The following is a 15,564-nucleotide window of genomic DNA, read 5'->3' as shown; positions in this document are numbered from 1 at the left end:
GTAACATTATTTTCAGATTTCGCTGGACATGGAATAAGTGCACTCCGAAACGTTCTGTAAATAAAATGCTTTGTGTTTTATCAACCGTCTTGATCTTTATTATCAGACTTCACTTTCCCCCATCGTGAATCCAAACCTAATATATCTAACATCTCACAAAACTATACAAGTGTTTAAAAATTAAATGCCTTACACAACAAATCGTTGTTCTTAGCCCCAAACTACACAATAGGCTATTATTTGCGCTACGTTCACCGCGGGAAAACGAACCTAGTATTTTAGCGTTTTATAAGTCCTTAAACTTACTGCTTACTCGTAAGTTAAGATATATTTTCAGAGCAGTAATTTCACGTGGTAGCCAGTGAAAGCGTGCTATCTCAGATATCTTTATATTGTACACATGTCTCAGGAGCATATATGAGTTATAGCATTTTATGCGAATAATATTATTTTATGAGAACTTGATAAACGAATTTGACATTTACATGCAGACATCGAGGAAGTGTAGGATATGAACAATGAAAACAATGGCCTCATTTTCGTTCCTAGAAATTAGGAGTGGCCTAATAAATTAATCAATTCTCACACTCCCATTAGAACATTGAAATATCAACTTACCAACTAGCAGCAATGTTACGAAGATGGGGGAAAACATAATCATGATGGATTCTTTATCTATCAAAAACCATAAGAATATCGAAAGTATCTGTTGTCGCTCAATGAACATTTAGTGGTTTCTGTAACAATCTTCTATATCCCTATTACAAAACTGGTTTTCGTGTGACGACAGCAAACACGCGGAAACTTAATTTGCGGTATTCTTAATTGTTCTCCTACTGAACACTGTTTATCGCTTTAACTCAAACAAGCTGTATTGGTTTATTTTTCATTACTTCGTGATTTATTTGTCTTTTGTGTCGTTTTTTTATTGTTATAAGTCTTCAGAATTACCACTGGGGGCGTGACTTCGTGATTATCATGGACATATTTTTACTTTCCTTATTTTCCTCCAGAACACGTAGTTGTTTATATCCATGCCTTCAGTTGAAGGTTGATTTCGCCGCGCCCAGGACAAGTTTAGGTTTTATCGTTATCCAAGTGTGTGTTTTCTTGGACTATCTGTTGTATTCACAGAGGGAAATCGAATCGTCCTTGATTAAGAAAAGAGAAATGTATGTAGCTAGTAACTACTTCAAGGAAGGAGGCCGAATATAGAAAAGTATTTGTTATCACAGTTTTGTGCTGTTCGGGACTACTTGTCATATTTTAAGTTATAGTTTAAGGTTTCAGATAAGAGCTTTCTGACGTCCTTTTCATGGACATGCCACACGACAGTGCAAATTGCAATGTTAAGCGTCGCTTACGTGACATCATTTTATTGTCTACTGACTGATTGACTCACAACATACTCTGTGGTGTGAGTGATTAACCCTTTCGGCCCGGTTACACTTTACTGCGCATGACACGAAGTTTTAGTGTCTTACATTAAAAATTTTATTAAACTACTTTTTGCTTATGTTATGCCAATTAGAATAGCATAAAATCTTAGCTAATAATCCATATTTTAATATTATACAAGTTTTAAGTTCTTAATTCTAAAAGGAAATATATAAACAAATCCTGAAATTCCACTAGTGTAACATATGTAACACAATTTGTCTTAGCATGTCATCATCCCTATTTTATTCATCACCCCTTGAAAATGTACGAAATTAAACGTAAAATACACTCTATAAAACCGTTATTGCTGAAACAGACCATAATTTTTATAAACTTCGATTTTGTTTGGTTACAGAGCTATTCAATAGAAAATCAGACACCTCCTGCCACACCCACTTGTCACATCCTCTCTTGCACAATTCGTTGATAGTTCTCTCGTACGTTATATTACCTATAAACAATAGAAAGTCAAGATTTTAGTCTATCAAATGACGTATTGTATAACATTGTATTCTGAACATAATATTGTTAATTTCACTCACCGTACAAGATTCATTCCCGTGGGAAAGTTAACGACCAACTTGGAAGAATTTGTAACGGCTCTTGTCGCAATGTTAGAAAGCCAGGAAAATTTTGAGAGGTAAGTGAATTTGTCTACTTTTTGCATCTTATTAGTATATATTCTTTGGTGTATTATTTAATTAAATGAAAATTGTTTACTGCTTTAGTATAATCACTTTAAAAAATCAGGCTTAACTGTCCTCGCAATCGAGGTCAAGAAAAAAGAAGATTGTGTAAGTACTTTATTTCTTGTTTTTCATATTTACTTTTGTTCGGGTATTGTAAAGTCAGTTAGAAATCGTGCTGTGACTGAATTTCTTAAGTATGCTCTTTACAGATGAACCTTGTTCCTAAAAGTGCCATAACTGTCCTGGGTTTCACCCCATGACTGCAGTATAATGATTGGGGATAGTGTTTTCTGGAGTTAATCGTTACTAACGTTGTGCGAGAATACATGTCGCATCCATGGACTTCCGCAGATATTTTTCCAGGGGGGGGGGGGTAGGCAAAGTCAAAATCAAGGGACGATGGACCCACCTTTAAAGTTTTGCCATTACAGTCAAGAGAATAGACAAGCTCCCACAGTCAGATTCGATGGGTTTAATATTTGTAAAGTTAGTTTAAGTCATACTACACTGCGATCTCTCTTCACGGCTTTCTCTCCGGGCTCGAGTCGTCATCTTCCGCGTCTCTTTTATATATATATATATACACTGAGGAACGTTTACTGTTTGATGCCGCTGTGGTTTAGAAACGTTAGGCCTATTACTGAATTAGAACTGCTTGTAGCATAAACGTTCGTATAATAACTTTAGTTTATTACAAACTTACACGAGAACACATTTCTTTAGTTTTTATTTGTCGCATGTATACAAGCTCGATGTACTATAAGATATATGGATTAGTTACATACATAAATATACATAGAAAACATTCTGGTAAAAATGTGTTTATTAGTGAGCAAGCACTGATAATCCGCTGCTAAACAACTTCGACGAATGGGTAGGCTCTGTGGTGGCACATTGTGAGCCGGGATCGAATCCGTCCTATATCACTAAATATTTCCCACACTTTAATAAGCTGTGGGTGCGTTATGAGAGTGATAGTTAATCACATAACGTGAATGGTGGGTGATAGAGTGCTGCTGATTGGTTGCTTTCCCTCTGGTTAGTAGTTCAAAATTTGGAATGACGGTATGTAGTCTCAGTAGCATTACCATATATACAAAGTGCAACTAGAACAATAAATAAAACCAAAATTAAGTTTAACAAATATTTTTATTTCTTGCTTTTCAAGTTCATATGTCATGCTGTGTTGTAGCCTACAGAGTGCATAATTATTCTCGTGATTTATGGCATGCGCATGTTTTACTGACGTCACGATAGTACAAACTGCAACGTTAAGCGTCCCTTTAGTGTCTACTGACTGACTGACAACACACTACTATTTCGTAGTGCGAATGGTTAAAGCAGATGACTCCTCCAGGCGACCTTTGGCTCCATTTCGGGGAAATTACAAAATTAGTACTGATCAACCACCCAGGCGGTTGCCATGGTGATCACCAACTGTGTCAGCCTGATTCACGTGCAATGTGTCCCACCTGATTGGGAGTAGAGTCTGAAGCGCAATATTTTTATACAACAATATAACATTATACCCAACAATATCAGCTAAAAACGTTTTGATAAGTCGAAACATAGAATGACCTTGACAAAATGATTTGTTGGTACGCCATACCGGCACTAAAATTCTTACCGGTACACCATCTGGACCAGACAGGCAGGTCCACCGGTAACAAATTCCAATCATATCATTGCGTTAGTATATTTGCAATAGATTCACTAGAAAGAAACCTTAATTTCATTATTAAAGGGTGTTTGTTTATTGTTAAGCACAAAGCTACACAATGGGCTATCTGTGTTGTGCCCACCAGAGGTATTGAAACCCGGTTTTTAGAGTTATAAGCCTTCAAACTTACTGCTGATCTACTGAAGGGCATTAAAGGGTGAAAAACTGTATTCAGTAAAAATATAATTAATTTACGTGATAAAACACCGTAATAGATTTGTTTACAATTTCTCTTTCTTTCACTCACCTTTTCTTCACTGAAATTCACGTTTTGGTGAAGACAAATAAATAAATATATATATAAATTTATTATATTCAACATAAGTATCCGTTGTTTTAACCATTATACTATGAAGACAATCGGGCTTAAAATGGGAAAATTAAGCGCCAGTTTTCCCTTTGTACATCTAAACATCTTGGGGTGCGCTTCAAGACCGGAAATGCACTTTCAAGTCTATTTATTTCAACAATCCGAAGTGGACATCAGATCTCTCACTCAGATCCACAATTCTAAGTAGTGATAAAACAGAGTTAGGACTCCTAATAAGAGAAAGTTTCTTCATAAAAAATAACTACCCTATTTTATACAAATATCACAATCGTCTTTCGTCCTCTATCCCTTTTCCATGTTTTTTAACCCTGCCTATCTCTTCTTATCAATTATTTTATATAAGCAGTAATGTGATTGTTAAAGCCTTGACTTTACCATCGTTTTAGGTGTTTCTTCTACCTTAGTTACAATCACTATGCTTTGACTAACAATACTATAACATATTATATATTGTTGTCGCATCACGTGATTAGTACACAACTTCGTGTAGGTTCATATTCGTCCATTTTAAAATCTAAGCCTGATTATGACCAAAGTAGAAACTATCCAAGCGTCGCCTTGAAAGTAATAAACATATCTATTACGGTGTCCAATCACGTAAATTACTCATATATTTTTTCATTTATAATGATTGAATTAAGTTTTCTTGCTCGTGAATTTACTTTTGGATTGATCCCATCAAAATAATAGAAAATTAGTATTTATTAAAACGCAAACACTGATATAAAACCACACCATTGATTAAAATGTAGACGATTGTGACTAACATGATTGCAATATTAATTATTTTGAATAAATTATAGCGTAATTGCTTTGTTTAAACTCATCTTCTCTAAAGAGGTAAGTCTAAATTAAAAAACAAACAAAAAATTTTAAATAGTAAGTACAGACACCACTAAAATATTGTACCAAAGCCTGTTATCTATAGTATGATGCTATTTTAAATCTTGATAATGTTCAAATTAGCAAATTAAATTTCTGATAATCGAGAAACAGGTAAACTGGTAATTAACTGTACTTAGATTTGGTTTCACTTTTCTTTCCTGTGATTAGGGTTACAATGAAACTGTAAACAGCGTGAGGAGAAACATCTGTTGGAATAGTAACAATATATGGTGCAGAAATTATAGCCTTATAATAAGCATTGTTGGAGTTATCTTTAATATATGTTAGTGAAGAGCAGTAATATTATTTAGCATTACATTCAAAACATAATATTATGGTCTTATAACAAACATTGTTGGAGTTACTTTTAAGATATGTTATTGAAGACCGGTAATATTCTTTAGCATTATATTCAAGACATAATATATATACAAAAATATAACGATTTAGTATTGTAATACGGACATTTGTAAATCAATAACCTATTATAAAATAATTTTCATAAATCTAATCTATTATACCATATTTAACATGAACGATGTACAAAACACAAATGCATTTAAATTAATTTCAACACACAGAACTATCTGACCTTCAAAACTCTTTAAGTGATGGAGAGAAAAATTATTTTTGTTTTTTAAAAAACAATCCCACCGTTGTATCCTTTATTCGGTACCTACAAGCATCACTTAGACTAGAAAGTATTCATTCAACAAGAAACTTAAGTTATTTTAAGCCAGGAATTGTAATGATTTATCTTAACAATAGCATTGTTACCTTAAATAGAGGTTTAGGTAATTGTTCCATGTGACAGTGCTATTGTTTTAATCCTCCTGGTCTGTGGTATTAGACTATATTTTGTCTTTTTTGCTGATGTGGTGTTTTGATAATGGGTTTTGAGAGTATGCAAATAATACTATACCATCTCTCGAGCTCTCTATCAGGACCGCGTTTACGTCATCACATACACTGACTAGGCACTTGATGTATGTTCATATCATACTCCACTTTTAGATTTAAACACCATTACTGTTTAATGAACAAACCGTAAAACATTAATCGTCATACGAATGCAGTAAATTATTTCAGCTAACATATCTCTCAGTTTAATTATTTATATTAATAAGAAATGTATTACAAAACATATTTTTTGAACTAGATATCGCTAAGCATAAACGAAGAACGTGATGAAATATTATGTTAAATTATAAAGAGGTTGGAAGAAATTTTTGACTGGATTAGCGCTTCGTAACAACCACAAGAAACACTAACGTTTGTAAGTATGTATATTAAGCCAACTTGCGAGGTATTTCAATGAAACTTACCATTTGATTACAGTGCTTAAAGAAAATTATTTTGTACAGGGTGTTATGTTTTACATTATCTTAAAACTATAATAGCGTATCAATAAAATACAGGGATTAGAAACTTTCGTTGAAAGACAATATTTAAAAAACAGTGAAAGATAAGCAAAGTTTTCAATTAATTATGGAAAAATCTATGTGACCATAATTTGGAATAAACACGTATTACATTTGAATTGAATTTCTGGTTTAAAATGGGGTTAAACAGTTGATTAGCGGTTAGTGCTAATGGTCTGATGTTTAAGTTCAACAGTTTATGAATATTTTTGTAAAACTAAGTATGTTGATGCATTTAATTTTATGAGTTGAAAATACCTTTTTTAATATTATCTTTCTATATTTGAATCAATGTATTGAAAAATCATTAGTGAAACTATTTTCACTTTATAGCAAGTGAAAATTAATGGAAAACTAAATTAATCTTTTGCATTTACATATAAATCACAATACGTTTTCAGTGTCAATAAACATGTCATCTGTTAAACAGACAAAAAAAATTAACAAGCATGATTTTGCTGTTTAAATGTGAAAAGGTTAAGGCACAAACATTACACATAAACATTGTTCAATATTTCTTTTCTATTTTTTTTCATTAAATCTGTATCAATCTGGGTGGAATGTAGGATTATCGTAGTATCCTTCAGAGCTGGTAGATGGCAGTGACGCAGCACCTTCATCAATCATTGTAACACTATTGTTACTGTCATCTTTAACATTAGGAGGTGAGTTGGCATGTTCTTGGCATTGCGTATCTACACTTTCAGATGGGGACGGCGACAGTTGAATTGTGGCTCCAAAACTTGGCTGATGACTGGATCCTATTAAAAAAGAAATAAATTCTGCACCCTCGGGGTCACCCGAATGAAGGATATCTGAGGTATTTCTCAGGGTAAACACATTGCCAGATAGACGAGGAACTGGAGAAAAAGAACGATGAATTTCTGCATCTGTGTATTCAGGTGGAGGGATTCCAACAATCTGTTGAAAATACGGATATTATTACTTTCTCTGATTCACAGTAATGTATGATTACTACATTCCATTACTGTAAACGTAGTTAATACTCAATTCAAGAACACATCTGCTCTCTGATTAATTTTGTTTTACTGAATACTAGGGTTGCACTGGTACCCGGCCAGATATTAAGGCCCCGGCCGAGTGTCGAAGATGAAAACAGTCGAGTCCGGGTAATTGAAAAGGGCCTTACTCTTTGTGACAACTAACGCGGTACTTTAAAGTTACAATCAATAATTAGTTTAGTTAAAAAAAAAAACAAAGGCTGACCGCCCGCTGAAAGTCGGGGATTTAGACAACAATAGGGAAGGTGGGTTTTTTTAAGAACAATAGGGGTAGGGTTTGAGAAGTTGGGGCTAGGCATTGAAAGCAGAAAGTAAAACTTGAATTTTCTGCTGATGATTATTCGGTTAAATGTAATAAACGCCAATTCTGTTTTTGTTTCTAATATATGTGTATGTTTTTTTTTGGGGGGGGGGCGAGGGGAAAACCCGGTTGACACCAGTAACGCAAAAGTGATTTCTTTTTTTTTTCAGTTATTGTTATTGACAAACATTTTATTTGAAATGCTTTAAAGTGGGGATGACAGTTCTGATAATGTAGTATCAATTTGTTAATACAAGAATTCATCGTCAGTGGTATATGTGTTAGAAAATGTACCAATGTCACTTTATCTTCAAATACGCGTCATATACCAACACAGAATGCTCTGTTCAAATTGTAGCCCACTTTTGGACCATCATGTATATATGCTTATATAAAACATGTGTTTCAAAAGAATCAATATGTTTGTGTAAGTTACCATTCGGGTATGTAAATTACTCTAAATGATTCCCGTTTGCATAAATTATTTTGTTCACGTATCTAATAAAAGGTGGCGTCATGGTTGTAGGAAAGCGCCATTACTATTGGGGAAACCACTAAGGTTTGGTTATCTGCGCTAGCCGTCCCTAATTTACCCGTGAAAGACAACTCTTGGGCTACTCTTTTACCAACGAATAGTGGAATTGACCATCACTTTATAACGCCCCCCACGGCTGAAAGGGCAAGCATGTTTGGTGGGACGTGGATTCGAAACAGCGACCCTCAGATTGCAAGTCAAGCGCCCTAACCACCTGACCAACACCAGTAAGAGCTGTGCATTTCTATACTTTGTTAGTTATACATTTTAGCCCCCAGTGGCACTTACAACGCCAGAATCCGGGTTTCGATACTCGTGGAGGGGAGAGCACAGATAGCCCATTGTGTAGCTTTGTGCTTAATTACAAACATAAGTTATACATTTAACCTTGTATATATAGTTTAAATAGTAATTTGTATATAGTATCATATACATTTATTTTACTGAGTACATTTTTCTTCTTACCTCCCTCTCTCGTTGCATAACTTCTTCGTAAGTTGGGGGTTTATCAACAGCTCTTAATGCTCCTAGTTCATCACTAATAGTAAATACATCATTAGATCGACTAGAATCTTGTCCGTTCCTTCTAGTGCCATTTCTTCGAGTACAAAAGGATCTGAAGCATTAAATGGTAAATTGTTATTAACTATGTACATCTTACATAATACATTTGATCTTATGAAATATGAAAACCAAAAATAACTACCTCATGGTACAGGTGAATATCGTCTGTTTTAAGATCACGCAAACGTATAGAAAATTGAAGGAGATGATAGATGTAAATAGAAACGAGCAAGCAGAAATATGTTACAACCCAATAACGTTTAACTGGAAGTATCGGGTGTGATTGTTCTTAACAAAATAGTTATTTATGTAAATGATCTGGATTATAATGCCAACAAAAATAATTTCTTTTCTAAGTAGTGCTGATTTATAATAAGAGCAAGTTCTATCATTTGAATTATACCACTGATAAATGATAATCTTTATGCGGTAGTAACTTATAACATTATCATGTGAAATATAGCACTAAGAGAACTAACATTATTATGTGAAATATATCACGAACAGAGTTAACACGTCAGTAATACCACTAAAAACATTTAACACTATCATGTGAATAACACCACTAACAGAGCTAACACTATCATGTGAATAACACCACTAACAGAGCTAACATTATCATGTGACTAATACCACTAACAGAGCTAACATTATCATGTAAATAACACCACTAACAGAGCTAACATTATCATGTGACTAATACCACTAACAGAACTAACATTATCATGTAAATAACACGACTAACAGAGCTAATGTTATCATGTGAATAACTCGACTAACAGAGCTAACACTATCATGTGAATAACACCAGTAATAGAGCTAACATTATCACGTGACTAATACCACTAATAGAGCTAACATTATAATGTAAATAATACCACTATCAGAGCTAACATTATAATGTGACAAGCGACTAAAAGAGCTAACACTATCATGTGAATAACACCACTAATAGAGCTAACATTATCATGTGACTAATACCACTAATAGAGCTAACATTATCATGTAAATAATACCACTATCAGAGCTAACATTATCATGTGAATAATACCACTAACAGAACTAACATTATCATGTAAATAACACGACTAACAGAACTAACATTATCATGTAAATAACACGACTAACAGAGCTAATATTATCATGTCAATACTATCACTATCAGACCGAACATTATCATGTGGACAACACGATTGACATAGCTAATTTTATCACGTGGATAACACGATTGACATAGCTAATATTATCATGTGAATAACACGACTAACAGAGCTAATATTATCATGTCAATCTAACACTATTATGTGAATAATATCATTAACAAAGCTAACATTATCATGTGAATAATACCACTAACAGTGCTAACACGTGAATGATATCACTGATAAGGAAAGAACTAACATTATCAGGTGAATAATACCACTGATAAAGATAAAACTAAGCTTTAACAAGGTAAAGGCGCATAACATTAACACGTGCTAACATTACCATTAAAAGCCATCTTCAGTAATAGCGTCCGTTTTTCTTGTTCATTAAGACGTATTAAATTCGAATGAAGTTAATATTATTTTACGCTTTTTCGATGGTTTGAAATCTAAATCACAAGAAATACATATATTAGCATCACGTGTGTATGATGTTTTGAGTAGCTTTATATTCACCGCATTAAGCCTATATTTATATATGATGCTACGGATTTATTCTTCGTATTTATTCGACTCACCACTTGTTACACAGTTACCGATGAGGGTTAAAATTTCCCGAAACCGGTATAACTCACAAGTGGTGAATCAAATGAAAGGTTATGCTTCATGTTTATTTTGATTAAATTAGTACAGTAATTAAAAACACAACATTATCTCATTAATTGTCGTCTAATTTAGACCAGCATTAACCTACTGACTATTCTAAACTGTAGGTACATCTTAAAAGTATTATCATTAGTTTATTGATTCTCCGTTTATTAGTTTGTAACCATACATAAGAGATAATACGAAAATATTGATAAAGTGAAATATTAAGACAAGTTTGTGTATCTTTCCACTACCTCGTTGTACTGGCTTAATATCGTCTTCCTTGATAAATTCTATTTCTATCTGTTTTAATTCTAGATTAACTATTTATTGGTATTTTTTCAAACATTTTCGATTACAAATATTATTTGCATAAATGTTTAGTTCTGATTAACTTGCCCCCCCTCCCCAGTGGCACAGCCCGTATGTCTGAGGACTTACAACGCTAGAATCAGGGTTTCGATACCCGTGGTGGGCAGAGCACAGATAGCCCATTGTGTAGCTTTGTGTTTAACTACAACCAAACTGCTTAACTTTAATGCTTTGTCTGGTGCGGTTTGGCTCACAGGGTGGATTTATATCCTCAGTAACTTGAGTGACGTCGTAACTAAAGAAATTAGTAATCAGATCCACGACATTTTCTCAAGACTGGTGGTCTAACTTAGACCAACCTCATAAATTAACAGGCCTCAAAGAATGAAAACGTTGATAATTAGTCGTTGAATTTAGAAATATTAGGTTGTACATTGAAGAATGTAAAGTTTATGTTAAATATAACTTCTTCGGAGTGTTTGTAACTATCTGGGGTAAGGAAGAAAATTAATAAGAACAAGAAAATATGTTCGACATAATTATTCGTTTATTCAAGTTCAGCAAGTTGTGAGTAAACTTTAAACTCAGATTTTTCCACGTATCTCCCAGTACTCTATCTTTGTGAACGAAACTTCTTTAATTTGTAATTTATTTTCGCTGTAAATTCGAATTACATATTACTGTTTTTATTGTTGTTATTTTAATACTGTAGAGAGATAAAAAACTAAAACATACCGTCGGATTATGCAAGTTAACAATATACCTAACACTGCGACCATGAGGCAGGCTGCGGCTATCATGGCTGCAGTGTAGACTTCCTTTGCTTTAGTAGACTCCAGGTCATCTGAATAAAATAAATCAAAGATCATTAGAAAAGCAGAAAAATAAATCTTTAAACATATTTTTATGTTTTACATTTTTACAGTACGCAAACAATTAAAGAATAATCGGAAATTACAGTACATTACAGTAACTATGGCCAGGCCTAGCAGTTCTTCCCTACAGTTCATTGTCATGAAAGTCAGAAATTACATTACAGTAACTATGGCTGGGCCTAGCAGTCCCTCCCTGCAGTTCATTGTCATGAAAGTCTAATGACCAGTGAAGAATCTGAAATAGAAATAACTGGTCATTCAGCACCTGTTTATAGTGGTCTTGTTTTGGTGGTCACTGCGAAGTGAACAGTAGAATTTAAAGAGTTTCAACTTCAATTTGTTGGCGAATCATGGATAGATTTCATAGAAGATATCAGGTTGTTTCACTCGTGAGAAAATCGTCGGACGAATAGAACTTTAGAAAACAGCTATCGTCGGACGAATACAACTTTAGAAAACAGCTAATTATAACAGATTGTTACAAATTGTCTACAAGTGTCGTGAGAAGATTAAGGAATTGTTTCCAAACCAATAACACATTTGCTCAAAAAACTGGACAGGACAGACAGTTATCTACCGCACAAACAAGCGACTATAATCTTTTGATTCTGATTTGCCACAATCATGGGTTGTATGCTACAGGATGAATCGGATGTCCACAGCTGCAACTGGACGCCATTTCAGTACGCAAAAGGTAATAAAGAAACCTCATAAGTCCGGCCTGTGTTCATTACTTTCACGGCAAACTACCGAACAGTGATGTCAAAAACGAGTCTAGTTGACGTACGACATGTGGGGTAACATCCTTTTTCCAGTTGAATCACGCTTCATCCTACAGTCAGATAGCAGACACATATATTTGGAGTGAACTTAGAATCACATTCAACGCCATTTTCAAACAGGAACGTGAGTATATGGGAAGTGGTGGAAGTATAATGTGAAAATGATTAAACACCGGTAGACTTTTACATACTGCGGCTTGGTACCGTTAATGTCATACATTAGAGGGACAACATACTACACCCTATACTGCCATATGCTTCAGCTTAATGTGTGATAAGAGCCAAAATGTCCTGATCGATAGAACGTAAATAACAGTATGATAACAACTAAGTGGACAAAGTTATTTATATTTAAAATTGTTCGGATTACAACTTTATTAGAGCAATGTAAAATACGGGGTTAAAGACAATAATTAACAGCGAATTTTTTTAAATCTAAATGTACCAGGAAAGTGTTTACATTTTTACGAATACACGTACTCTGTACACAACCTTCTCTGTTGCGGTAGTGATATCCGTACTCACACACGCACTTGCCGTTAGCAGAACAGAGGGTGTTAGCCATGGTACACTGCTCGGACACCTCGCAACTTCCGAAGAGAGTGGCTAAACGTAAATGATGACAAAAAACAGGTTACAGTTTTTAAGCAAAATTTAGCTTACATATTCCATACAAACGTTTTATAGGCATAAGAATAAAGGTTAAGTATAGCTACGTTTCGATCAGCATTTGTGAAAATATTACATTATTATTATTACGTATGGAGTAAAATCATTAACCCTGGAAATATATTTATTTATTTACTGATTAGTTCTAGAAAAGCTTTATGCATTCGCTACTGAATAAAAAAATATACCAGTTTACAAAATATATATATATATATAATCCCGCACGTACGCTGGGAGTGTGGGGTGTCGATGGGGATCGGCTGAACCCCCTATTTTTGTTTCTGGTGTTTCCCTAATAGAACAATGCTGTAAGGAACTGATTTCACTAATAATGAACGTAGGTGATTATTCACATCGTATCTTCAAGCACAGCAGTAGTATTGCAAACAAATCTAATATTAATGTTAACATGCCACGAGTTAGTCAACGACAAGCACAACGTACAAATACAGAATATAGTTACATGGAGGATTACTTTAAGAAAACAGTAACCACTCCTTTTCTTGACCACATTATCAATAATCTTTCCTCCAGACTTATAAGCAGTTGTAAAATATTTGATTTTCTGTATATTCAAAAAACCATTGTAATAAAACAGGTCGTGACATTACCATTACTGTCAACTGTTTATTACCTTTTTTCTTGTTTACCACTTTACAGCCGAAAATATTAATAAACGGCGAGATGAAACAACGAATATTTTAAATGGTGATTCAGGAATCTATAACTGGTAATCCATTTAAGAATAATTTCTTCACTAGTTCAAATATGATTAATGTACAACAATCGAATATACATAATCTAAGTAAGAATTTTGATTTTTTGTCCTTATTTATCTATAGTTAATTCCACAGAAAATACATATTATAATACTTCCAGAAATTTAGGTGAAGAGTTACATCTTTATATTACAGAGGAATATAAAAATAGTTATATATATATATATAGTTAGAGACCATAATAAGTCTGGAGGTATATTATTTGTAAGTAATGAAATGTACAAGAAGTAATTACTGAATTTATAATAGCTAAAGTAGTAAGCATTAGTGTACGTATAATAATACCAATTTCCAAAAATAAAGCAACTTATAGACTTTATCAATATAGTATGCTAGTTTAAATTAAACAACTAAAAAAATGTTTCAGTAAAAATAAAACGAAAAAATGTATATATTGTAGGAGACATAAATATAGATGTTAAATCCAAGGAGAATAATGCAATCGAATATAATACGCTGCTTTTAGTTTTTATCCTTATATACTAACTACTGCTAGAGAACGGTCAAATACATGTCTTGATCATATTTATACCAGTACAAATAAAATAGATTTCTTACAAACAGCAATCTTAAAGATATGAATTACCGACCATTTTACCACAGCTCTTAAAATTAATTTAATATATAAAACTATGTATAAAAGTAATGGTAATTTACATAATAATGAAGTTTTAAAAATAAATTACAAAAATATTAATACAAGAAGAAAGAATTTATTTCAGTAGCATCTTTCAAAAATTAAATGTACAAGATGCATATTAAGATTTTATTATAAAATTAGAAAATATAATTACATCATTTATGGAATATGTAAATACAAACAAGGAAAAAGTTATAACCATGGATGACAAATAGATTATTACAACCTATTCAACAAGGAAATAAAATGTATAGAAATATTAAAAATATAAATTACCAACTTATAACGAATTGGTCGAGTTTAAAAAATATTTAAGTAAGCTTATAAAACAAACGAAAATTAATTACTATAAGAAAAGAAAATTCAAACGAGCTAAGGAACGAGGGAATTTAAAACTTCCTAAAGTAAACAAAGAAATCTTTAGAAAAATCTATTTATATCAATCACTTTTATTAATAAAAATATAAAGTCAGTATTGAAGAAATGGATAAATCATATAGAAGAACCAGAAAGTCTTTATAGTGTATACATAAAAAAAGATATAATATATATATATATATACCAGTTCAATAATATATATTAATTGTTATAACATGTTAAAATGGGTTTAAACTGCATAAAATGTAATGAATCAAGTTGTAATTAATTTATTGTTTAATAATTATTTATAATCCAAAATCGAGTAATCTTAGGCATCTTTCTTTTTTGTATACTTTATATTTTGTTCTCTATTTTAAATTGAGTGTATTGTACTTATTTTTCGGAATAAATTGAATATGAAATTTTGAAGAAAAAAAATGTTATAT

The 15,564-nt window shown here is 32.8% G+C and overlaps 2 protein-coding genes across 5 annotated transcripts in view; both read right to left on the bottom strand.

The window, feature by feature from the left end:
• Positions 1-1,814, bottom strand: part of LOC106464232 — a 21,528-nt gene extending 19,714 nt beyond the window's left edge. The window contains exon 1 of one of the 2 annotated variants that reach the window (XM_022391938.1): positions 1,759-1,814. Coding sequence is in view for 1 of the 2 variants with exons in the window: in XM_013924361.2 (XP_013779815.2) it covers positions 619-661 (43 nt within the window). In the remaining variant the exon portion in view is untranslated. Of the gene's footprint in view, positions 1-618; positions 715-1,758 lie in introns of those variants that run through there. The other variant, XM_013924361.2, reaches the window with a different exon arrangement.
• A 48-nt stretch (positions 1,815-1,862) lies between these two features.
• LOC106464226 overlaps positions 1,863-15,564 on the bottom strand; it is a 57,975-nt gene continuing 44,273 nt past the window's right edge. For 2 of the 3 annotated variants that reach the window (XM_022391937.1, XM_013924354.2), the window contains 4 exons: positions 13,151-13,276; positions 11,749-11,857; positions 8,810-8,960; positions 2,840-7,407 (listed from right to left, as the gene is read on the bottom strand). In XM_022391937.1, the coding sequence (XP_022247645.1) occupies positions 7,033-7,407; positions 8,810-8,960; positions 11,749-11,857; positions 13,151-13,276 (761 nt within the window). In that variant the 3' untranslated portion in view covers positions 2,840-7,032. Of the gene's footprint in view, positions 1,892-2,839; positions 7,408-8,809; positions 8,961-11,748; positions 11,858-13,150; positions 13,277-15,564 lie in introns of those variants that run through there. The other variant, XR_002611681.1, reaches the window with a different exon arrangement.

The sequence above is a fragment of the Limulus polyphemus genome, unplaced genomic scaffold, assembly GCF_000517525.1.
Source record: "Limulus polyphemus unplaced genomic scaffold, Limulus_polyphemus-2.1.2 Scaffold1592, whole genome shotgun sequence".
Classification (NCBI taxonomy): domain Eukaryota; kingdom Metazoa; phylum Arthropoda; class Merostomata; order Xiphosura; family Limulidae; genus Limulus; species Limulus polyphemus.
Note: the sequence above shows the minus strand (reverse complement) of the source record. Positions and strands in the feature narration are given on the sequence as shown.